This window comes from Balaenoptera musculus, chromosome 11 (assembly GCF_009873245.2).
Source record: "Balaenoptera musculus isolate JJ_BM4_2016_0621 chromosome 11, mBalMus1.pri.v3, whole genome shotgun sequence".
Lineage (NCBI taxonomy): Eukaryota > Metazoa > Chordata > Mammalia > Artiodactyla > Balaenopteridae > Balaenoptera > Balaenoptera musculus.
In genome coordinates, this window is record NC_045795.1 from 73419665 (window position 1) to 73445676 (window position 26012).

General features: G+C 36.1%; 1 protein-coding gene across 7 annotated transcripts in view; it reads right to left on the reverse strand.

The window, feature by feature from the left end:
- Positions 1 to 26012, reverse strand: part of CFAP20DC (CFAP20 domain containing) — a 282945-nt gene that overhangs the window by 141158 nt on the left and 115775 nt on the right. For all 7 annotated transcript variants that reach the window (XM_036870092.1, XM_036870091.1, XM_036870094.1 and 4 more), the window contains exons 6-7: positions 21005 to 21161; positions 360 to 497 (exon numbers count right to left, since the gene is read on the reverse strand). In XM_036870092.1, the coding sequence (XP_036725987.1) occupies positions 360 to 497; positions 21005 to 21161 (295 nt within the window). The remainder of the gene's footprint in view (positions 1 to 359; positions 498 to 21004; positions 21162 to 26012) is intronic.

The window sequence follows — 26012 nt, forward strand, 5'->3', positions numbered from 1 at the left end:
TTAACTGGGAGGGTGAGGTGAGTGACAGTGGGGACCTGAACAATGAAAGTAGCAATAGGTTCAGATTTGAGAGACGTTTGGGAGGTATAACTGGCAGGGCGTGGAAGCACATAGGAAAAGGAGAGAAAGAACCCAGGATGTTTGACTTATCATGTAAAAATCGAGAAGATATTTTAGTTGCTAGAAGAGAAATTTAAAATAATGACTTATCACTGACTTGAGTTGATGTTAAAGTGACTTAATATTTAACCTCAAGCTATAAAGCATCGTCACAAGGCTGTTCCACCCCCCCCCACCCCCCCACCCCTTTTTGGTCTTACAAATAAACATGCTTATAATTTAGATACTTGAGTACATACCTGATTCTGCTGAACTTAGAGGATGACCTCCAAATTTTATTTCAGTTTGGCAGAGTTTAGTCATGTTTAGCAGCTGTGTGACTTGTGGAACATCTGTCGTGAGTTGGCAGCTTCGTGGAATGATGTCTGTAGGTTCATCTGTTGGAAAGGGAACACCATATCCAGTTGGAAATAAAGACTACCATTCATTCTCCAAATGTAAGCCATTTCTGCCAAATGGACATATCTTATAAATGAAACTGATTAAATTAAAACATTTTAGAGCGTAACTTTGGATGAGTTACTCAACCTTACAGGCTTGGTTTTCTCATCTGTAAAGTGAGCATGATAATTTTAATGTTCACTTTCTAGGACTGTAGAAAGGATTAAATGAGATAGAGTACTTAACATAGGGAACAGGTTCAGAGACTTCTGCAATAAATGAGAGCACTGACTGGAAACATTTTATATTTGTTTTTTAATTCTAGAGTGGTACTCGAAAGAAGAACTAGCTAGGTATGCTCCAAGAAAGGTTTCTGGGAGTACACTGGCTCATTTACACAAGATCGATAAGTACAATGACATTACCGAATAAGCACCTAGAGACATTATATGAGTCAATTTTTAAACTTTTTATTTTGAAATAATTTTAGACTTACAGAAAAGTTACAAAAATAGTACAGAGTTCCAATATACCCTTTACCCAGCTTCCCCTAATGTTAACATCCTACCTTCAAATACTTTCAAAGAAAAAAATAGTTTAATTAAAATAGTATTTTCATTATTATAGTTTGTATTTCCAATGAGATTTAATATTGTTCATATATGTTTATATGGATATTTAAGTTTTCATTTATAGTAGATTTTCTATTCATGTTCTTAACCCATTTTACTTTTAGAGCATTTAAAAAAGTTATTTATATGATCTATTTTGTGGCAAAGATATTAAGCTTTGTCATATGTAGCAAGTAGGAATTAAGTTGCTATTAGCATTCCAAAAAGCAATTTTATTGTGTGCATCAAAAGCCTTAAAAATGTCCATGGCATTTTACTCAGTAATTTCACTTTATGAATCTATTCTAAAGTAAGCAAATCAGAAACTCAGATGAAGATCTATGTAAATAAGTGTTTATAATTTCTGAAAAATGAAGCAACTGGAATTTTCAGTAAAGAGTCACAGAAAATTGTATTTATGAAGATAGCTTGATGATATGGGAAAGGCTCAAGATAGGAAGTTAAATGAAAGTAACGTATCCAAAACTCTATCTCAACTTAACGATTTTAGAAAATTGTTAAATAAAATGTATGAATGGCAAAAGGACTAGAAGGAAATATACCAAAATGTAAAATAACTTTTGACGATTAGCTTAAGCATAGTTTTTATTTTCTTCTTAGAATAATTTGTGTTTAATTTTTATTAGGAAAGAGTTTCTATTTTTAGAATCTAGTGGAAAAATTTGGTGTGTGTATATGTGAATGTGAGTAGTAAGAAAAATTCAACCAAATTCATCCCTCAAAAACATCCTTAGGTATGTATAAACTCTAACCATGTATATAAAGGCAAATGATGTTAGGTTTTTGTACATCCAAGCCATGGCAATTCCCTAATTAGATCTTAATGTCCTAATCTTGAAAAGGAAAATGAATCATTTAGCTAAAAACTTAAATGCTTATCAGCAGTGTCATGGTTTCTAAGTATCCTAATGCTCCAGTAATTACAAATGCCACTGGGTTTACAAATCTTAGTTTTCAGGTATTCTTTGTCCATTCATTTCTTATTTGTCATCGACATTTAGTGAAGTAATTGAGTAAATGAATTCTCAAAATAGAAAACTTTTGGAAAATAAGTAGACTAACTCCAGATGTATATCTGACATGTCATTTCAGACTTCTCTGAGGCAGAAAAAGATAATTTCCACATCAATGCCAATATTGATAAACTAAGATTTTATATTAATAGAGGAAGAGAATTCTGTAGGCTAATAAGATTCTGAATCCTATGAAGAGAAATCATGGAAATTTTAGCTCATAGGGCTTGTGTGGATATATAATGCCATACAAAGTTTTAACTGTATCCAAAAGAAAAGCTGAGTTTCCAACTAACAAGGGACAGACAGCAAATTCTGGTAACCAAAACTCCATAAGCTTTTATGAAAGATAGAACAAGGCAGAGATTATTACAAAACTCTAATCTGAATCCTACAGGAACGTGGTTGACATGCAAATCAGATTTCACATTAAAAGGCTCAAATCCCCTCTGCGACGTTTTTCCTTTCTCTGTATCTACTCTCTCTTTGCTCTCAGAACGTCTCACTATCTATTGGATTATTCATTGAGGAAAACTGTGGGCAGTATAAAACCTGCAATAAAAGAAGAAATTCAAGAAAAAAAACTACTGATTTACTATGTTAAAATACAGCCTAATCATTCAGCAACTACTGACTGTCAAACTTTGAGACTTTGTGGAGAAAGTCTCATTTGTGAGAAAGAGGAAAGGGGCCTTAGTTTCATTTTTGCGATCCCAAACTATGAAGGAGCTTTAAACCTGGTAGTTGGATGTTCTGATAGACCTAAATAGAACTTAACTCATCTCCCCACTAAACAACCCCTTTCTCCCGGCCCAATTACCAGGTTATGTTATTTTATTTTTTAAGCATTTACAGCTTAATTTAAAAATAAGGATTAATTCTGAAAACAGCATAGATCCTACATAAAAATTAAATCGTGCTGAACTGTGAGTATTAGAGGGCATGGTCTGCCTGTATCATTCATTTACTCATTTTATCATTCAGTAAATACTTATTGAGCCTCTACTATGTGCCAAGCACTCATCTAGTGGCTGGGAATGCAGTGGTGAGCCAGAGTGACTCTGTGTCGGCCTTACTGAAGCTTATACCTAGCAGAGAATATGAAACAAGTTATACCACAAATATTTAAATTACAATTGTGTTAAGTGCTCTGAAAGAAAAGTTCAAGATGTTATAAAAGAAGCAATGGGGGAATCCAACATCACAGGGTGTTAGGGAAAGAGACATTTAAGCTGAGTCATAAAGGATAAGTAGTTATTCAGGTAGAGGAAACAGCATTTGAAGACTCTGAAGGCAGAAAGACTTTGGAGCATTCTAGGAAGTGGAAGAAAGATAGTTCTGCCAAACAGAATAGTAAGAGAATCCCAATGATATCTTTACTACAACACCTGGTTCAAAGGGGGTGCTTAATAAATGGTCATGAACAAAAGCCCCTTTTAAACAGCCAACCTAGATTAAATGCAGCTGTCCAGTCTTGCATTTTTCTTCTCTGATTGTTCTTTGTTCAGCTATATCCTGAAAAGTACTGCATGCACATTTTATTTGGATAGCACATCTTTCTCCCCAGAGGGCAAATAACAAATCAAGCTGGCAATCAGATACTAAGGGACCAAGGCCTGTCTACCTTGTTCTTTCAGACAAGTTCTATCTTCGGGAAGGAACTGTGTATGGAAATGTGCAGACTGCTTGATTAACATCTGAAAAATGATACGATCGAATTTAAACTGCTTTTGCTAACACATCTGAAAGAACATAATGTTGGCTGGAATGGTTAGTTCAGAATGGCAATGGTACATGAAGGAGAAAGCTATGAGAAAGCTGACAGATTTGCTCATGTAGCATCCAAACACAACCAGATGGTAGTTTTTGTTGATGTCTTTGCTCCCAGTATGAGATAGTATATTATTGCAATGTTTGAGTGACTTTTTAACCCTGTTCTCCTTTCTTTGGCCATAAAGTCATAATAAAATGAACCATTCTATAGATGTTTAATACCCTTGATGAAGATCTTAACTAGCTTTAAAAATTAAGTCCTCAATTTAAATACATATATACAGCACTTTATGCATTAAAAACCATCATCCCCATTTTACTGGGGGTAAATGCCTTACAAAATAGTGATATTTATAGACCTGTTTCCACTTAAGGCTACTCATAATTCATTGCAGTTTAACTAAGTACCAATTTTGTAATAGTTCACTGATCCTGGACTCAACTATATTCATCTTACCTATCTGCAGTGCCTAGCACAGTGCCTTACTTATATCAAATCTCACCTCTCTGAAACACCACTGAGAGCCAAGCAGAAAACAAAAGTTTCTAACTGCCAGGATATTTGTTTTTGTTTGGGCTGCTATAACAGAATACTGCAGACTGAGTGGCTTATAAATAACAGATTTATTTCTCATAGTTCTAGGGGCTGAGAAGCCCAAGATCAAGGCACCAGCAGACCTGATGTCTGATGAGGGTCCTATTCCTGGATCCTAGATGGCTTCCTGCTAAAACCTCACCTGGTGGAAAGGGAGAGGGAGCTTTCTGGGATCTCTTTTATTAGGGCACATATAAATTCTAGAGGGACACATTTAATCTATAACAATTTTGGTACAAAGTTGGTTCAGTTTTTGCTTGTTCATTCATTCACTTAGCATATAACTATCAGATTTTCTCTGGGCCTGGCATGGATTCAAATCCCTGCTTTATGGAGTTTACTGTATAAGTGCGGAAAGATTTTTAAGAAGCAGTATATCATTGTGGTTAAAAGCACAGGTTCTGGAGCAAGGCATCCTGGGTTCACATTCTGGCTCTACCAAGTGGTTGTGTGATCCTAGCATTGTAATTTACCTTGCTGTGCCCTGCTCTCCTTATCTGTGAAACATGGATATAAAAATAACACTTTCCTCATAGGGTTACTGTGACGATTAAATGAGCTTAATGTATACAAGAGGATAAGAATAGTGCCTGGTACATAGCAAGTGCTATATAAATGTTTACTATTAATAATAGACAAATACTTATGTAAATTATTTCATTACAATGGTGACAAAACCAGCACATCTTAGTATGTGTGTTTTTGTTTTGTTTTTAAAAATAAAAGGTTTTGATGTTTAAAGGAACTACACAAAAACTTGGCTATCTTGAATGAATCACTCCATTGAAGCTTTTTTTAAAAAAATGAGGAGAAATTCATTTTAACATAAAATTAAGCATTTTAAGATAAAAGATTCAGTGGCATATAGTATACTTACAGTGTACTTACCCATTAACCCATATCTCCCCATTCTCTCTGGTCCCCAGTCCGTGGCAGCCACAAATCTACAATCTTGTCTCTATGGATTTATCTATTCTGGATATTTCATATAAATGGAATCAAACAATATGTGTCCTTTTGTGTCTGTGTGAATAGTACTTACCAAATTTTGTTAAACCATTCATCCACTGATGGACATGTGGGCTGTTTCCACATTTTGGTTATCATAGATAATGCTGTTATAAACATGCATGTACATGTTTTCCATTTTGTGGGGTATATACTTAGGAGTGGAATTGCAGGGTCAAATGGCAATTCTGTGTTTAACTTTTTAAGGAATTGCCAAATGTTTTCCACACTGGGACAACAATTCTGCATTCCCATCAGCAATGTATGAAGGTTCCAATTTCTCTCCACACTTGCTAACACTTACTTTCCATTAAAAAATTATAGCCGTCTTAGTGGGTGTAAAGTGGTAACTCACTGTGGTTTTAATTTGTATTTCCCTAATGACCAATGATGTTTAGCATCTTATGTTTGTTGCCTGACATTTGTATTATCTTCTTTTGTATATCTCTTTTGGAGATATATTTAAGTCTTTTGACCATGTTAAAAAATTGGGTTGTCATTTTGTTGTTGTGTTATATATTCCAGATACTAGAATACATCAGAATATATATATACACTCTATTTAAGAACCAGAATATATATTCTATCAGATATATGATTTACAAATATTTTCTCCCATTCTGTAGGCTGTCTTTTCACTTTCGTGATAATGTCATTTGATATACAAAATTTTTAATTTTGATAAAGTATAATTTATCTATTTTGAAAATTTTGTTGCTATGCTTTTGGTATCATATCTAAGAATCTATTGTCAAAACCAAGGTCATGAAGATTTATCTCTATTTTTTTCCAAGACTTTAATGGTTTAACCTCTTACATTTAAGTCACTGATCCATTTTGAGTCAATTTTTATATATTGTGTGAAGTAGGGTTCCAACTTCATTCTTTTGGACGTGGATACGTAACTGTCCCAGAACCGTTTGTTGAAGAGACTATTCTCTCCCCATTGAACGCTCTTGGCATCCTTGTCAAAATCAGATGTATAAATTTATTTCTGGACTTAACTCTGTTCCATTGGTCTATATGTCAGTCCTAACAGCAAACTCCTTTGATTTCTGTAACACTGCGGTAAGTTTTGAAATTGAGAAGTGTGACTCCTCCAACTTTTTTCTTCTTTTTCAAGAATTTTTGGGTATTCAGGTCCTCTTGCAATGCCATATGAGTTTGAGGATTAGTTTTTCCATTTCTGCAAAAAAGGCCATTGAAATGTTGAAGAGAGATTGAATTTAATCTCTAGATCTTTTTAGGTAATATTGAAAATCTTAACAATATCATGTCTTCCAATGCATGAATGTGTGATATCTTTCCATTTATGTAGGTCTTCTTTAATTTTTTTTAGCAATGTTTCATAGTTTTCAGTGTACAAGTCCTTACGTCCTTGATTAAATTTATTCCTAGGTATTTAATTATTTGGATGGTATTGTAAAATGAAATTGTTGTCCTTAGAAGTTTTGAGAAATAATGTTTTATTATAAATAACATTCATAATACTTAATTATAAAATATGTATTTTAATCAGAATAATTGAGTCTTGATATACAGATATTCATGACCCATTTCTGTGGGATCTACTGTTGGCTGCTGGGCACCTCTGCTATGCTGAGATCTTATCCCCTTTACTTCCCCTGGGGTGGTTTGCTAGGCAAGGGTATTTTGAGTTCAGCTCCTCTTTGGGAAGGAGTGGAAATGTAGCCTTAAACTGACAAGATTCGGATATGATGTGCACTCACCTGACCTGGAGGTGAGCAAAGAGGTGGGAAAAAAACTCAAGAATGTTAATTATTTAAAACACTAAATCATTGCACTTATTGTGGAAGGTAAACTTGTGTAGCACTGAGGAAAGGACAGTCAGAGGCTTGGCGTCGAGTTCCACCTTCTGTACCCTCGGCCAAGATGCCTCATTTCCATGGGCCTTGTTTTCCTTATCTGTATAATTAAGACATTGGATTAGATAATCTCTAGGGCCTTTTCCTGATCAATGAGTCTATCAAGGCAAGACATCAGAGGATCTCTAGGGCCCTTTCCTGATCAATGAGTCTACCAAGGAAAGACAACAGTATTTCTAATTTTTTCTGTGGCCTCTGAACGGATGATTTTCTTCACATTGCTAGACACCCAATAAAGGTTTATTGTATAGAGATAGTAAATGAATGGATAATTGAACAAACAATTAGCTAGCCCTTACTTCATTAATTCATCAAACATTTATGACAGGTTACTGGTGCCAGCTCATGTGCTAGAGATAAAAATGTGGAGATCCAAAAAAAAAAAAAAAAACAGTGGAGATCTAGTCTATGCCCTCAAAGTGCTCTCAGTCTTAAATCATAGTTTTAATTCTTCTCTTCTTGCATTTCTAAACACAGAACACATACTCCCCAGTCCTGATCTTTTAGAGAGAACAATGAACTGGGCAGACTGGGGAGTCAGGAGATGTGTAAAACTGTCATTGGCATAGCATAAGTTCGTGCTTAATGGGTCATCACTTGTTCTCTTCTCTCATCTCTTCTCTTTTCTCTCCTTTGTCTTTCTCTTATCTATCTACACATATATTGTGTTTTTTAAAAAATGCAGAATGATACAAGTTAATCAATAATTCAGTCATGCAAATGCCAGTCCATGTCCCCTTGGGAACCATAAAAGTAATAAACTAAATTGAATTAGCATGCTTTACTACTTGTCCAGCGAAAGTCATTCCTCTGGGCAACTAAAAAACTGGTTAATTGTCATTTTAGGGTTCCAATAACTCACTTTCTATTATATCCCACTGTGTAACAGAGAACAGCAAGGGAATTAGGCAACATTTCCTAGCTTCGGTGAGTTTGAGAGGTCCTAGAGTGAAATGGTAGCAGTTTAAATAAGCCAAGGACCACACAGTACTGAGCTTAAGTACGCATTTAATATAATATTTAAAAACTGAACCTGAGAATGGAATGTAAGAAACACATAAAAAAGTTTCCTTGGATAAAAGTCTCAACACTATGACTGACTAATCTGTTTCTGCAGAATAGAATGACTCCTCTCTTTCAGTAAGAAAGACAAAGGGACATTCATCACTTATTGTAATACAGATACCCTCAACACAGTCAGTTACCAAATCCTCTAGTTCTTATTACGTGACATCGCTTGTATATTTCCTTTTAAAATTTTCCCTCTTTTCTATCCTTCCATGAGAGGCAGTGTGCTGTAGTAATTAAGAGTATAAATTCTGGAGTCCAACTGCCAGGGTTTAAATCCTGCCTCTACTACTTAGCAGTTATGTGACACTGGGCACATATCCTGACCTCTCTGTGCCTCAGTTTCCCTATCTATAAAATGTAGTACTATCCGTCTTGTAGAGTTGTTATAAACATTAATGTAATCTAAGTTCATATATGTAAAGTGCTTATAACAGCCACTGCTTCTATCATCATCATCATCACGATTATTACTTCTGCTGCCAACCTTCTGAACTCTTAAATTGTTAACTTTTCTAGTGTCTATAATTACACAGTGAACTCTGAGGACAGGAGCCTGTTCTACATTTTTATGTCACCCAAAGTATGAAGCCTAATAATGCAATATTATATTACACCATACCTCCCACCTCTGCCATGTACCATACTGAACTCCCCGTTCCTTGAACACATCGGATCCTTTCATAATGCTAGGCCTTTATACATATATGCTCTTTCCTCTGCCTGAAATGCTTTATCTTCTCATTGTCCACTTTCATAACCTGGAAAATTTTTGTTTTTATTTTAGCAGGCAGCTTGGAAAGTTTATTTCTCTAGGTAACTATAGACCAGACACTGGTATATAGATAGATACTGATCAATGAAGTCATATTCACTGGTCTGTGGTGAAAATGTGAGCCTTTATTCTGAAATTTAGAACTTCTCACGTGTGTATGTGTAAATGTCCTTGCATTTAGTGAAACAATCAGAATAACTGTAGCTTTTCTTATTTGTTTGCCTGTTTTAATGCACTGAATTGGCAAATTCAAAAGTTGTCATCACTGTGCTAGTCCTCAAGTTTTTCTTAACCTGACAGATCTGTGAAATCCAAGCGCCCCACCAAGTGGCTCTCTCCAGTAAATGGTCAGTGCTCCAGCCTCTTCCCTCACTGTCTGTCAAGCCCCTTAGACAAATTTCCACCAGGTCCTATAAATTACACATACATGTAAGTTTCCCTGTGAGACCCTGAGCTCCTTGAAGTAGGGGCTGTGCTCATCCCAGTGCCTGATGTGTAGAAGGCAGACAAATGTTTAGCATCTACACACTATATTATAGTTTATGTCTTTTCATATATATTTTGTATTTGATTGTATCTTTACCACAACCTTATAGTAATTATTGAGCAAACAAAGCACAGAGATATTCAAAACTCAAACAAAACCACAAACTTAGTACATGATCAAAGCAATAGACTGTGGAAATATTAATCGAAATCTTTAGGCTCTACAATATCAATTTAATTTCTCCAAGATGTACTTGATTTACATACATTATACTTTCACTGAGACTATAATAATAATACTTATCTAACAAGGGAACAATTATTATCCTCATTTTACTAATGAGGGAACTGAAGCACAGACATAGGGTCAGTATTTGCACAAGGTTAAATACTGGCAGCTAAATGGGGTTATACTCCACAGTACCCTGAAGCACAGCATACTTCCCCAAATCTGTTCAGAGCCTTTCAGGTGATCTGAGATGCCACATTCATAAGGCTTCTTTTCAGGCCTTCTGAAAACATGAAAGAAATTACGCCAATTCTTGTTCTTTGGAAATATTTATAGATTATCCATTCACTTAAAATCTACTTATCAAACAAAATACACATATATTGTTCAAAAATTCAGGTAGTACGGGACTTCCCTGGTGGTGCAGTGGTTAAGAATCTGCCTGCCAATGCAGGGGACACGGGTTCGAGCCCTGGTCCAGGAAGATTCCACATGCCGTGAAGCAACTAAGCCCGTGCGCCACAACTACTGAGCCTGTGCTCTAGAGCCCGTGAGCCACAACTACTGGGCCCACGTGCCACAACTACGGAAGCCGGCGTGCCTAGAGCCCATGCTCCGCAACAAGAGAAGCCACCACAATGAGAAGCCCCAACTCTCCACAACTAGAGAAAAGCCCACGTACAGCAATGAAGACCCAATGCAGCCAAAAATAAATAAATAAATTTACTTAAAAAAAAATCAAGTAGTACTATAAAATTATGAGAAAAAAACCATCATACCATCATGCCCTAACTGCTGCCCTCCCACCTCACACATCCACCAGTCCTGCAATGCAGAGGCAACTATTTCCAAGCCTTTCATTTATATGTGCTAAATCTTCTGGTATTTACTTCCATATTTATAAATGGAAGCCTTATATTGCCATTTCTGCACTTAATAGTTTTAGATGATATCTCTGATTTCCTATTTTGGAAAAAGAAAATTCAGCATTATTAAGCCACTATAATACGTCCTCTCTTTCTTCCCCACATCCCCCCAACATGATTTTACATAATTTTGGGATAAGTTATTATTCAGTGTTTTAATTATTAAGACTGTGTAAAAAAATCATGCCATTGTACATCTTAGAATGGCAGAAATCCAAAACACTGACAACACCAAATGCGGGCAAGGATGTGGAACAACAGGGACTCTCATTCATTGCTGGTGGAATAACAAAATGTTATAGCTGCTTTGGAAGACAGTTTGCCAGTTTCTTACAAAACTAAACATACTCTTAACATAGGAACCAGCAATCGTGCTCCTTGGTATTGACCCAAATGAGTTGAAAATTTATGTCCATACCAAAAACCTACACAAGAATGTTTATAGCAGTTTTATTTATAATTGCCAAAATGTGGAAGCAACCAATATATCCTTCAGGAGATGAATGGATAAGTAAACTGTGGTATATCCAGACAATGGAATATTATTCAGCACTAAAATGAAATGAGCTATAAAACTATGAAAAGACACGCAGGAACCTTAAATGCATATTACTAAGTGAAAAAGTCAATCTGAAAGCTACATGCTACATGATTCCAACTATGCGACATTCTGGAAAAGCCAAAACTATGGAGACAGTACAAAGATCAATGGTTGCCAGGCACTAATGGGGAGGGAAGGATGAACAGGTAGAGCACAGAAGACTTTTAGGGCAATGAAACTATTCTGTATGATGCTGTAATTGTGGATACACGTCATTATTCATTTGTCAAAACCCACAGAATGCACAACACTGAGTGAACCCTAATGTAAACTATGGACATTGGGTGACAATGATGTGTCAGTGTAGGATCAAGTGTAAGGAATGTACCAATCTGGTATGGGTGGTCATAGCTGGAGAGACTGCACGCGTGGGAACAAAGAACATGTGGAAACCCTCTGTCCTTTCCACTCAATTTTGCTGTAAATCTAAAAATTCTCTAAAAAATAAATCTGTTTAGAAAAATGTTGTGGATTTTTTGATGATGGCCATTCTGACCGGTGTGAGGTGATACCTCATTGTAGTTTTGATTTGCATTTCTCTAATGATTAGTGATGTTGAACATCTTTTCATGTGTTTGTTGGCAATCTGTATATCTTCTTTGAAGAAATATCTATTTAGGTCTTCTGCCCATTTTTGGATTGGGTTGTTTGTTTTTTTGATATTGAGCTGCCTGAGCTGCTTGTATATTTTGGAGATTAATCCTTTATAAGTTGCTTCATTTGCAAATATTTTCTCCCATTCTGAGGGTTGTCTTTTTGACATGGAAGTAACCTAAGTGTCCATCGACAGATGAATGGATAAAGAAAATGTGGCACATATATACAATGGAATATTACTCAGCCATAAAAAGGAATGAAATTGAGTTATTTGTAGTGAGGTGGGTGGACCTAGAGCCTGTCATACAGAGTGAAGTAAGTCAGAAAGAGAAAAACAAATACCGTACGCTAACACCTATATATAGAATCTAAAAAAAAAAAAAAGGTTCTGAAGAACCTAGGGGCAGGACGGGAATAAAGACGCAGGCATAGAGAGTGGACTTGAGGACACGGGGAGGGGGAAGGGTAAGCTGGGACGAAGTGAGAGAGTGGCACGGACATATATACACTACCAAGTGTAAAAGAGATAGCTAGTGGGAAGCAGCTGCATAGCACAGGGAGATCAGCTCAGTGCTTGTGACCACCTAGAGGGCTGGGATAGGGAGGGTGGGAGGGAGATGCAAGAGGGAGGAGATATGGAGATATATGTATACGTATAGCTGATTCACTTTGTTATACAGCAGAAACTAACACACCATTGTAAAGCTATTATACTCCAATAAAGATGTTAAAAAAAAATGTTGTGCATATCTTAGCCACATGATATACTATGATTACATGTCTTTTCTTGTGCATTTTTTTTCCCTTGTAGTTCATCACTGTTTTGTTTTGTCATGGGTTTTTCTACATTCCTAACATTAATTCTTCCCAAACTCCCCATCAGCACTGTAAAATCACAATTGATTTTGTTTTTCATTTTCAAACACACCATACTCTATCAGATACATTCTTTTCCTGAAGACTTTCCTCTTGGAAGCCCCATTTTTTTCTGCTAAAATATGTACTGACTGTTCTCTAGATGTGTTTTATAACTGTCATGCCTTGAATTCCTTTAACCATAATTCTGAAAATTTGCTTTGCTTTTCTATTGGATGAAATCTTCTATTTCTGGGTCCCCTATATGCCTTTTTCTTGATTTATTCCTTAATTTTTGTGGAGAATGTCTTCTGGATCTTTTCTGAGAAAGGATGCAAATAAATTTTTGAGACTTTGCATGTCTGCTAATATCTTCATTCTATACTCATTTAATTGATAGACTGGGTGGGTGTAGAATTCTGAATAATAATTTTTCTAAATAATTTCCCTTTGGCTTCTGAAGATATACTTTCAAGGTCTTCTACCATTTAAGGTTGCTGTATAAAGTCAGACATCATTCTTATTTATAACCCTTTGTATGTAACCACTGTATGTATTTAAAAAAATCCTGGAAGCTTAAAAGATCTTTTTTTTTTTCCCCTCTTGTTCCGAAATTACACAATAGTGAGTCTTTTTTTGATGAATTATGTCAACTGAAAATATCTGGCCTTCAATTTTGGGAAATCTTATATTTCATCCTTTCTGTTTTCTCTAGTCTCTCATCTTGGAATCCTATTATTCTGATGGTTAACCTCTTGGACTAACTTCTAATATTCTTAACATTTCCATCCTATTTTCAGTTTTTTGAACGTCTTCCTTTTTATTTTATATTTTTGGTTTTACATCTCTAGAGGAAGACAGTACAATACAAAGTCTCAAAATAACTCTATAGTTTTTGATTTCAAGTGTCCAACATTCACTTGAAACTTACCAGGCATACCAGGAGACAACACCAAGACTAAAACAGGCAATAGAAACAGACCCACAGGAGAGTCAGGTATTGGAATTATGAGCCATGGCCTTTAAAATAACTCTGATTAATATATTTCAGGAATTAGATAACAAAATAAAGAATTTCAGTTGAGGAATGGAAACTATAAAAAAGAATGTAATAAAATTCTAGAATCAAAAAAATAATAACTGAAATTAAGAACGTTAAAGTATGTATTCATTCAGCTCCTTACTAAATAGCCAAAGAAATGCCTACATAGATGCTCCAAGAGAAATGTAGAATGATTCAAGCAACACTACTGGAAATAGCCTAAAATGGAAAAATTAATTGTGGAATATACATACAATGGCATACTATACAGTACTGAAGATCAGCACCAACATAGATGAATCTCTATGTGTACTGGGAAGAATGTATTTATGAAAGAGTATGTACCATATGATTCCATTTATATAAAGTTCAAAAGTAGGTAAAATTAATATGTGGTGTTAGAGATAAGGACAGAGTTACCTCTCAGAGGAAGGAAGACGGTTATGATTGGGATGGGACATAAAGAGGGCTTCTAGGCTGCTTGTAATGTTCTATTTCTTGATCTGGGTGGTGGTTAACAAATGTGCTCACTTTATGGTAATTCCTCATGCTGTATGCCTACAATTTATAAATGTTTCTATATGTATATAAAAGTTTATAATATAATATACTTCAATAAAATGTTTACTGGAGTAAAGCAGGAAAAAATATTATTTTATAGATGCAATATCTTTTCTTAACTCTGAGAAGAACATGTATCTATTCCTAACTTATCTATTTACTTCTTCCTATTAGTTTTGGTGTCTATCTACCATATATTCGATGTACCTGAGTTCAGGCACTCTACTTTAGTGTCTCTAGAGGATAAAGGTCCTGTTGCATGGTTGTATGGAGTTGGAGAGGGGATCTGGGGTCCTATAGTAACCGATACAGAATTCTAACCAATCTACCTGTTTTTAGCCATACCCTTTATCCCTGCCTATAGCAGTACCTAGGGCTGACAGTTCTTTTTTCTTTTTTTTTTTTTTTAACATGTTGGCTGTGTTAATATTGTTATAGTTTATTTTAAAAAAAAGATATGTTTCAAGGGTACAGCATTGTAATTTGACATCTGTATACACTATAAAGTGATCACTACCACAAGTCTAGTTACCCCCTTCACTATAGAGTTGACCCCCTTCACCCATTTTGCCCACTCCCCCAACCTCTTCCCCTCTGGTAATTATCAATCTGATCTCTGTATCTAGGAGTTTGTTTTTGTTTTATTTTGTTTGCTCATTTGTTTTGTTTTTTTAGATTCCCCATATAAGTGAAATCATACAGTATTTGTCTTTCTCCATCTGACTTATTTCACTTAGCATAATACCTTCAAGGTTCATCCAGTTGTTGCAAGTGGCAGGATTTTGTTCTTTTTTGTGGCTGAGTAGAATTCCACTGTGTTTATATACCATCCATCAATAGACACTTAGGCTGCTTCCATATCTTGGCTATTGTAAATAATGCTGCAATGAACACAGGGATGCATACATCTTAATGTTTTTGTTTTCTTCAGATAAATACCCAGAAGTGAAATATCTGGATCATATGGTAGTTCTCTTCTTAATTATTTGAGGAATCTCCATGCTGGTCTCCATAGTGGCTTCACTGATTTACAGTCCCACCAACAGTGTATGAGGGTTCCTTTTTCTCCACATCCTTTCCAACATTTGTTATTTCTTGTCTTTTTGATAACAGTCAATCTTACAGATGTGAGGTGATATCTCATTGTTGTTTTGATTTGCATTTCCCTAATAATTAGTGATGCTGAACATCTTTTCATGTGTCTGTTGGCCATCTGTATGTCTTCTTTGGAAAAATGTTTATTCAGACCCTCTGCCCATTTTTTAATCAGGTTTGTTGTTGTTGTCTGTATTCTTTTTTTTTTGGCTGTGTTGTGCCTTCATTGTGGTGTGCTGGCTTTTCCTTGTGGTGGCTTCTCTTGTTGCAGAGCATAGGCTCTAGGTGTGTGGGCTTCAGTAGCTGCAGCATGCAGGCTCAGTAGTTGCGGCACGTGGGCTCTAGGGTGTGTGGGCTCAGTAGTTGTGACTTGTGGGCTCCAGAGCACAGGCTCAGTAGTTGTGGCACACAGGCTTAGATGCTCCACAGCATGTGGGATTTTCCTGGACCAGGGATCGAACCCGTGTCCCCTGCATTGGCAGGCGGATTCTTAACCACTGCAATACCAGGGAAGTCCCTTGTCTGTATTCTTTACATATTTTGGACATTAACCACTTACTGGATATATGATTTGCAAATATCTCCTCCCATTCAGTAGGGTGCCTTTTATTTCGATGATGATTTCCTTTGCTGTGCAGAAGCTTGTTAGCTTGATGTAGTTCCATTTGTTTATTTTTGCTTTTGTTTCCCTTGCCTTTGGAGTCAGTTCCACAAAAACATCACTAAGAACAATGTCAATGAGGTTACTGTGTTTTCTTCTAGGAATTTTATGGATTCAGGTCTTACATTCAAGTCTTTAATCCATTTTGAGTTAACTTTAATGTATGGTGTAAAATAGTGGTCTAGTTACATTTTGCATGTGGCTATCCAGTTTTCCCAACACCATTCACTGAAGAGACTATCCTTTCTCCACTGTATGTTCTTTGCTCCTTTGTTGTAAATTAATTGTCCACATATGTGTGGGTTTATTTCTGGGCTCTCAATTCTGCTTCACTGATCTGTGTATCTGTTCTTATGGTAGTACCATACTGTTTTGATTACTAGAGCTTTGCAGTCGAGCTTGAAATCAGGAAGCATGATACCTCCAGCTTTGTCCTTCTTTCTCAAGATTGTTCTGGCTATTTGAAATCTTCTGTGGTCCATACAAATTTTAGAATTATTTGGTCTAGTTCTGTGAAATATGCTATTGAAATTTTGATAAGGATTGCACTGAATCTTCAGATTGCTTTTGGTAGTATGAACTTTTTAACAATATTAATTCTTCCAATCCATGAACACAGAACATCTTTCCATTTATTTGTGTCTTCTCTAATTTCTTTCATCAGTGTCTTATAGTTTTTAGTATTCAGATCTTTTACCTCCTTGGTTAAATTTATTAGTAGGTGTTTTATTCCTTTTGATGCAACTGTAAAAAGGGATTGTTTCCTTAATTTCTCTTTCTGATAGATCATTATTAGTGTATAGAAGTGCCACAAATTTCTGTATATTGATTTTGTTTCTTGTGACTTTACTAAATTCATTCCACCATTTTTTCTGGAGAAGTCTTTAGGGTTTTCTACATATCATATCATGTCTTCTGCAAATAGTGACAGTTTAACTTATTCCTTTCCAATCTGGGTGCCTTTTATTTTTTTTTCTTGCCTAACTGGTCTTGATAGGACTTCCAATACTATGTTGAATAAAAGTGGTGAGAGTGGGCACCCCTGTCTTGTTCTTAATCTTAGAGGAAAAGATTTCATCTTTTCACTGTTGAGTATGATGTTAGGTGTGGGCTTGTCATACATGGTTTTTATTATGTTGAGGTAGTTCCCTCCATGCCCACTTTGTTGAGAGTTTTTATCATAAATAAATGTTGAATTTTATCAAATGCTTTTTCTGTGTTTATTGAGAAGATGGCTCTTTTTGTAGTTCCTCTCTGTTTCTTTCTTCTTCTCTTTCTCTCTTCCTTTGTGTCTCAATGGTTTTCCTTAGTGTTATGTTTAGATTCATTTATCATTTTCTTTTGTGTATTTGCTATAAAGTTTTTGTGTATGTGGTTACTGTGAGGTTCACATACAGCATCCTATGTAAACTGTAGCCAGTTTTAAGTTGGTGACAGCTTAATTTTGAACACATTCCACAGCTTTATCTTTTTACTACCCCTCCCCATGTTTTGTACTTTTGATGACATCTTTTTGCATGCTTCCCTTAACTAATTATCGTAATTTTAGTTAATTTTACCATTTTGGTCTTTTAACCTTCATGGTTGCTTTGTAAGTGATTGATCCACTACCTTTATTATATATCTACCTTTTCTTAGTGAGACTTTTACTTTCATACATTTTCTTATTATTAATTAGTGCTACTTTTTATTCAGCTTAAAGAAGTCCCTTTGATATTTCTTCTAGGGCTGGCTTAGTGTTGATGAATTCTTTTAGCTTTTGTTTATCTTGGAAACTCTTACTCTCTCCTTCAATTCTGAATGATAACCTTGTTCAGAATTCTCGGTTGGACTTTTTTTCCTTTTAGCACTTTGAATATGTCAAGCCACTCTCTTCTGGCCTGTACAGTTTATGCTAAAAAATCTCCTAATAGCCTTGTGGGCTTTAGTATGTAACGAGTTGTTTTTCTCTTGCTGGTTTTAGGACTCTCTCTTTATCCTTAACTTTTACCATTTTAATTATAATGTGTCTTGGTGTGTGTGTCTCTTTGGGTTCATCTTATTTGGAACTCTATGCTTCCTGGACCTGGATGTCTATTTCCTTCCCCATATTAGGGAAGTTTTCAGCCACTATTTCTTCAAATAATTGTTTTGGCTCTTTCTCTCTCTCTTCTCCTTCTGGGATCCCTATAATGCGAATGTTATTTCTCTTGAAGTTGTTCCAAAGGTCCCTTAAGGTATCTTCACTTTTAAAATTCTCTTCTCATTTTGCTGGTCTGTCTGAGTGATTTTCATTGCTTTGTCTTAAGCTTACTGAATCATTCTGCTATCTCATCCAGTCTGCTGTTGAACCCCTCTAGTGTAATTTTCAGTTCAGTTACTAATTCTCTTTGGTACTTTCTTATACTTTCTCTCTGTTGAAGTTCTCACTGTGTTGATTCATTCTTCTTCCAAGTTTGATAAGCAACTTTATGATCATCGTTGAACTCTTTGTCAGGAGACTTCTTATCTCTGTTTCATTTATTTCTTTTTCTGAGGTTTTATCTTATTCTTTCAATTGGAACATATTTCTCTGTCTCCTTATTTTGCTCTGTTCTCTGTTTGTTTCTACGTATCAGGTGAATCAGCTATCTCTCCCAGTCTTGAAGGAGTGGTCTTATTTAGGACATGTCCTGTGGGGTTCAGAAGCACAATCCTGCTTGGCCACCAGAGCCAAGCATTCAATGGCTGCCTCCCTATGTGGGCTGTGCGTGCCTTCTAGTTTTGGAGTTGCGGTGGTACACTGGTGGGTGGGGCTGGTCCCCAGACTGGCTGCAGTGCCCAGCCAAGGCACAGCCCTAAGGGTGGGGTTCCCAGCAGGGTGGGCCCACTGGCATAATAGGTTAGAGGGAGAATTCCAAAATGGTGCTTGCCAGCACTGACATTACAAACTAGCCCAAGACTGCAAAAAGCTCTACTGCCAGTGTTTCAGTCCTGGGAGAGTGTCCCAACTGGTTCCTGCCTCTCCAGCAGATGCTTCGAGATTAGTAAGTAGGACCCCTTCACCTATGATCCATGTGCTTTTCAACTGGTGTTTGTGTCCTGTGGGTCAACTGGTTTTTGGGTCTGGTGGGTCTGCATGTGAGCCCTTTAAGAGTGGGTTTCTGATCCCTGCAGTTCTATAGTTTTCCTGGACATATTCCCCATTGGTTTTCAAAGCCAGGTGTTTTGGAGTCTTGTCTCTCTTGTGTAGGACCTAGCAGTTGGGGTGCCTGATGTGGAGCTCAAATATCCTTCTCCTCAGGGAAAAGATCCATACCCTTGTGATCGCTCCCATTTGTGGATTGCTGTGGCTGGGGTGTGGTTTTTTTCCGTTGCGCAGACTTATCTCTGCCTCTCCTACCTGTCTTGATGCTGTCCTTTAACCCTTTGTTGTGGAAGACTCTATTCATCCAGTTTTCAGGTCCTTTCTGAGACAATTATTCCATACGTAGTTGTAGATTTGTTGTGTCTGTGGGAGGAGCTGAGTTCAGTATCTTCCTATGCCATCATATTGAACCCTCTCCTAGGACAGCCAATTCTTTATCCCACCTGAGGTCCTATGTTATGAATCTTACTGGTAAATCTCTCTGTAAACCTAAAAGTTTCAGCTTTCTCTGCTCTTTTAAGTCAGTTGTCACTCCTCAATCTTACAGAATTTATGAACATTTTTATGTTGTTATCTCCTCTTCATTTTGGTGGATTTATACCATTTTTATTCCTATGTTATAATTTTATTGCAGCTTAAGGAAAAATCAGAGATAAAAACATGTATTTAATCTGCCAATTTTTGATTCACTTTTTTCCTTACATTTATTAAAAGTATTAATTAGGTTATGATTTACCTCTTATGATCTGATGTAGAATTTACCTATATTTCTATAAATTTTGAGGTTTCTTATTAGCTGGGTACCATTTTTTTTTAAATGAAATCTTTCACTTTCCTGTATAGCCTTTAAGTGGTATATGAGTGGCCATACTTCCTGGTTTATGATCTCTTTGGGGAACTGTAAATGCATTGCTGTGTTTTATTATCAAATGAAATTTACAGTGTCCTGTTCCACAGAATGAAACACAGAAGGATTTCATAGGCACTCATCCAGATGGAGCACAAATCTAAAGTCTACATGCAAACTTCTAAGAAATCACCTTTGCCATCTTATGTGCAGTCCTGTTTCCTGGGCTTCTAGAAGAATTGATTTTGTTAAAAATAATCCCAGACGAAACTCAAAAAGAAGCATCAGTAGTCTCTCAATACTTTCAGTTGTTTAAGATTATCTTAGCAGGAGAGTTTGTGCTGCTTTATGAATTCTAGATGGCTCAGTTTCCTGCAGAGTATATTTATTAATTATTTAATGAGTAATTAATGTATTATTTCCAGTCTCTTTAGAAATAATATGAGGAATAAGTCAACCATCTTTCTATTTTAACATGATCATTAGAAAATTAATATATTAATATAATTTGTCAAGATGAATAAGCTCTAGAGATCTGCTGTACAACATTGTACCTACAGTCAACAATAAAATATTGTACACTTTAAAATTTGTTGAAATAGATCTCATGTTAAGTGTTCTTTCCACAATTAAATAGAGTAAGATAAATTTTCAAAAACCACTACCATGTACTATTACTGTCCAAAGGCATGTCTAATTTTTTAAAAATTGAAGAACTAAAAAATCTTAATAGCAGCTTGAACATACCATCTTTATCAGCAGTGTCTTGAGGCTTGCATTTTAAAGTGAAGATCTTCCGTAGCTTACAGTTAGCTGAGACAATAATTCCATCCAGTGACTGGAAAACTGCTCCTTTGAATATTTCACTGGTAAATGCCACCAAGTCAATGCATAGATTGCACCACTAAAATTAAAAAGGGAAAGAGGAGTAAGTACTATGTAAAATCACATAAATGAAATGCAAAGTCCAGAATTGAGGCAATCGTCTGGATCAACCAGCCCCAAAGCAATTTTCCCCTTTAGGCAAATCTATCTGTTTTGGCTTCGATTTTCTTAAAAATTGTCTTGATTCTTCCAAAGAAATCATCATGATCTAAACTGTACACCGGTCATCTGGCTAAAGAGTTCCCATGGTGAGACAAGGCTTTGACAACTTAGGGAAGTAACTCTAGATCAGCAGGCAGTATGCTAGTCGGAAGCTAATTGTAGGTGCATTAGACCACTTAAATCTTGAAAATCAAGGATAAGTAGCCAATTGTTCCTTCAAGAGGACTAATTTGATCACAATTAGCCACTTATATTTGTTAAAAAAAAAAGCACGGATGAAACTGAAATTAGAAGCTGGGTCTAAACTGCAGCCATTGCTGTTTATTTATAACCAATTAACCTATTGTACAGAAATAGATTCTTCTAAAGAATTTGTAATTATGCCAGGTATTTGCCAGTTTTTAAAGTAGTCTTGCAGGGACTAATTTCTGCCCATTAAACAATTAGACCCCTCAATACTTCATCAAATAAATTCTCTAAATGGTCTTACTGAGTTAAAGAAAAGGAGCAAATAATCGTTTAGTAAAAAATTATGACATATATAAGATGGCAGGGCAAAAGCAGAAAAAAGAATTTTTGCAGTTAAAAGAAAAGCAGTATTTAAAATTGTCTGTGCTTTGATTAAAATATTAGGCTCCTCCATTATTTGCTTAGAAGCACAGTTTATATAAGGTCTGTTTTATTAACTTATCAAAATTAAAAGATACATTAATTGATAAAGGAAATAATAATGTCATTTTAAAAGTCAAATTCCATTTAGAAGTATTGATTTTAATATGGAGGAGAACCTGAGCTTGTTTCCACAGTAGAAAAGTAAAAGAGATTGCAGTAAATTATTGATTAAATATGTAAAATTATTTTCTTTGTAGATGTCTCAACAGTAACATTTTATTCCCAGGTGATGAGAATGCTCTGGTCTTTCGGGGAAAAAGGAGTCAGGTGTAATAAAAGGTAGGAGGTAGGATTGAGTGTGATGTAACAATAAGGTTGGCTTGACCAGCGGGATGGGGTGCTCTGGGGAAGTGTGGGAAGTAATGTGGGATAAGGCAGTGAGGCCAGGTTCTGGAGGAGCTGGAAGATCAAGAAGAGAAACTTGGATCCCAGAGGGTCAAGTGTCACTGTGGTTCTTGAAGCCGAATGTGAGAAAAGTAGAGTATTGGAAGTCTGGACTAACCCTGATGCAGGAACGTTTGGGGTGGTAGAGTGGTACTGGGAAGAAGGCTGAGGCAGAGTAGAGACAGACTGAGGCACAGAAGCACCAATTAGCCTCCATCAGTCATTTAAGCATGAAGTGAGGAGGGTCTGGTTTGAAGGCTAGCATAGGAAGTGAAATGTAAGGGACAAATCCAGTATGCATGCCATATGGTGAAACACCATGGCTTGGTAAAATCCAGGTTATATGGAGGTACTGGGGTTTCCAGCTATCCAACACTAATTATTAACATTATTATACTAGCATTATTATTGTTGTTACAAATTTGGGTTCCATTCCTTAAAAACTTAACATTATGCCCCAATTCCAATCTTTCAGCTGGTTTGTCCTATCAGGAATCGCATTCATCCATTCTTCCCCATAGGTGCTAAGTGCTTATCAGGTGTTAGACACGGGCTTAACAAGTTTTATACAAAATGTAGCCCTTTGTCACTTTTCTACTCATGCAATCATACTGTCAACTCTTAACCCTTTTTTCTCTCTGTATTTTATTTTATTAATTAATTTATTTATTTTTGGCTGTGTTGGGTCTTCGTTTCTGTGCGAGGGCTTTCTCTAGTTGCGGCGAGTGGGGGCCGCTCTTCATCGCGGTGCGCGGGTCTCTCACTACCGCGGCCTCTTTTGTTGCAGAGCACAGGCTCCAGACGCGCAGGCTCAGTAGTTGTGGCTCACGGGCCTAATTGCTCCGTGGCATGTGGGATCTTCCCAGACCAGGGCTCGAACCCGTGTCCCCTGCATTGGCAGGCAGATTCTCAACCACTGCGCCACCAGGGAAGCCTCTCCCTGTATTTTAAAATAATACCTCTTGATTCATCAATTTTAGACATTATCTGCTGACTTCCTATTATGGTAGATAAGATTTTTAGCTGACTTATACACCTAACTTTTCTGACTCCATCCTCCCTAGATAATTATCTCTCATTCTTTCTCTTTCTCTCTTTTCTTTAAAATTCATATTCTGTGTTTACCTTATTGTGACTATGTAAATATTGTACACAACTGAGCCAAGTGATGCTCTATGATTACCTTTCCTTTCCTTATGCAACTTCTTTAGATTTCTAGAGTTAATAACTGCTTTTTAAATTATCTTTTTTTTTGAAATAAATATTTTGAGTCTTCCTACGTCTAGGAAACGCTTGGAGGTGACATCTGAGTTTCGTTTTGAACAACTAATAAGGGCTTCCAGGCCCAGGGAGGTATGGGAATGTGCTGGGCATTTTTTCTCAGGACCCTCCCCCTTTATTCTCTGCTTAGATGAACCCTCCAGCTGGCTGCACCGGAAGACCCAATCAGAATCTGCCAGATCTGCTTGGGAACTGGTGTCGACCTCCTTTAAACAGTGCAAGTCCAGGAAACCAGGCTCTTACCTACTACACCCATTTTTTCTCTTTTTTTCCACAGTTTTATTGAGAAATAATTGACATCACTATATAAGTTTAAGGTGTACAGCATGATGATTTGATTTACATGTATTGTGAAATGATTACCACAATAGATTTAGTTAACATCCATCATCTCATACACATACAACAGAAAGAAAAAAAAAAGATTTCTCCTTGTGATGAGAACTCTCAGGATCTACTCTCTTAACAACTTTCCTATATAGCTCATCAGCAGTGTTAACTATAGTCACCATGCTGTACGTTACATCCCTAGTGTTTATTTATCTTATAACTAGAAGTTTGTACCTTTTGATTACTTTCCTTCAATTCCTGCTCTGCCCTCACCCCACCCCCCACTACATCTAGTAACCACAAATCTGATCTCTTTTTCCATGAGTCTGGTGGTTTTTGTTTTGCGTTGTTTTCATTAGAGTCCACATATAAGTGAGATCATACTGTACTTATCCTTCTCTATCTGACTTACTTCACTTAGCATAAAATGCCATCAAGGTCTATCCATGTTGTTGCAAATGGTAGGATTTTCTCACTTTTTTATGGCTGAAAAATATTCCATTGTACATATATGCCACAACTTCCTTATTCATCTATAGACGGACACTTAGGTTGTTTCCATGTCTTGGCTCTTGTAGATAATGCTACAATGAATATGGGGGTGCAGATATCTTTTTGAGTTAGTGCTTTTGTTTTCTTTGACGATGTTCCCATAAGTGGAATTGCTGGATCATTTGGTAGTTCTATTTTTAAGTTTTTGAGGAACCTCCACACTGTTTTCCATAGTGGCTATACCAATTTACAATCCCACCAACAAAGCACAAAGGTTCCCTTTCCTCTGCAATCATACACATTTGTCTCTTGTCTTTTTGATGATATCCATTCTAACAGGTATGAGTTACATCTCACTGTGGTTTTAGTTTGCAATTACTTAATGACTAGCGATGTTGAGCATTTTTTCATATACCTGTTGGCTTTTTGTATATCTTCTTTGGAAGAATGTCTATTCAGGTCTTTTGTCCATTTTAATTGGATTGTTTTGTTGCTATTGAGTTGTATGAGTTCTTTGTATATTTTTTGATATTAACTCCTTATCAGATATATGGCTTGCAAATATTTTTTCCATTTCATAGGTTGTCTTTTCACTTTGTTAATGGTTTCTTTTGCTGTGCAGAAGCTTTTTAGTTTGATGTAATCCCAGTTGTTGTTTACTTTTGATTTTGTTGCTTGTGTTGTAGGTGTGATTTACACACTTCTTATATATCCCAGTCAAACTGCTTTTATTCCCTCTGCCTGGACTCATGCTTCACGGAAAGTACTTAACAAATAATGGTATGCATGTGTGTGTATGAATATACGAAGACATGCATATACATACATGCCTACACAAATACTTTCAATCTTTCATTATATCATCATTCGACAAACACCATAAATGTGTGAGAACTGGTAAGTTATTTAGTGAATCCATCTCTTAGAAGTACAGATGGGAGTAATTCCTGGAAAAGATGGGAATATCTTTCACAAATCTTCCTTGGTTAGAGGAAATAGAAAATTTTTTTTAGTTTAGTGGATAGAAATTTTTTTTTGGTTTAGCTGATATTTATAAAGGTTACAATTTTCATAAGCTTCCACAAATAACTCATTATTCATATAAATTCTGTGATAATTTTCTGAAGTTTTAGAAAAGAGTATGAACTCTCTACTATTAACAGGTGGGTTATCTGAATTACAGCTGATCTTTATAAAATATTTTCATTATCCTTGGGGATATCATTCACTCTTAAAATCCCTTTTTTGCATTTTTCTTGATCACTAATCACTTTATTCCTATGTGCAACTCTAGGCCATCAGGGAAGAGCTCTTGATCTAAAATATTTATAATTATGGGTCCTTAAGAAATAAGCACAGGAAAGACAGCAATCTTGATAAAGAAGAGACAGTTCTGTTTAGTTTGTTTCTTGGATTGATAAGAGAGTTTATGGTATCTAGTTCCAGCATGGAATTTTACGTGAAACAACTGACTGCCAAAGGGTGAAAGCATTATTCAAAGCATCAGTTTCTAGTTTTTACTGAAATGTTTTGGCCATATGGCTTCATT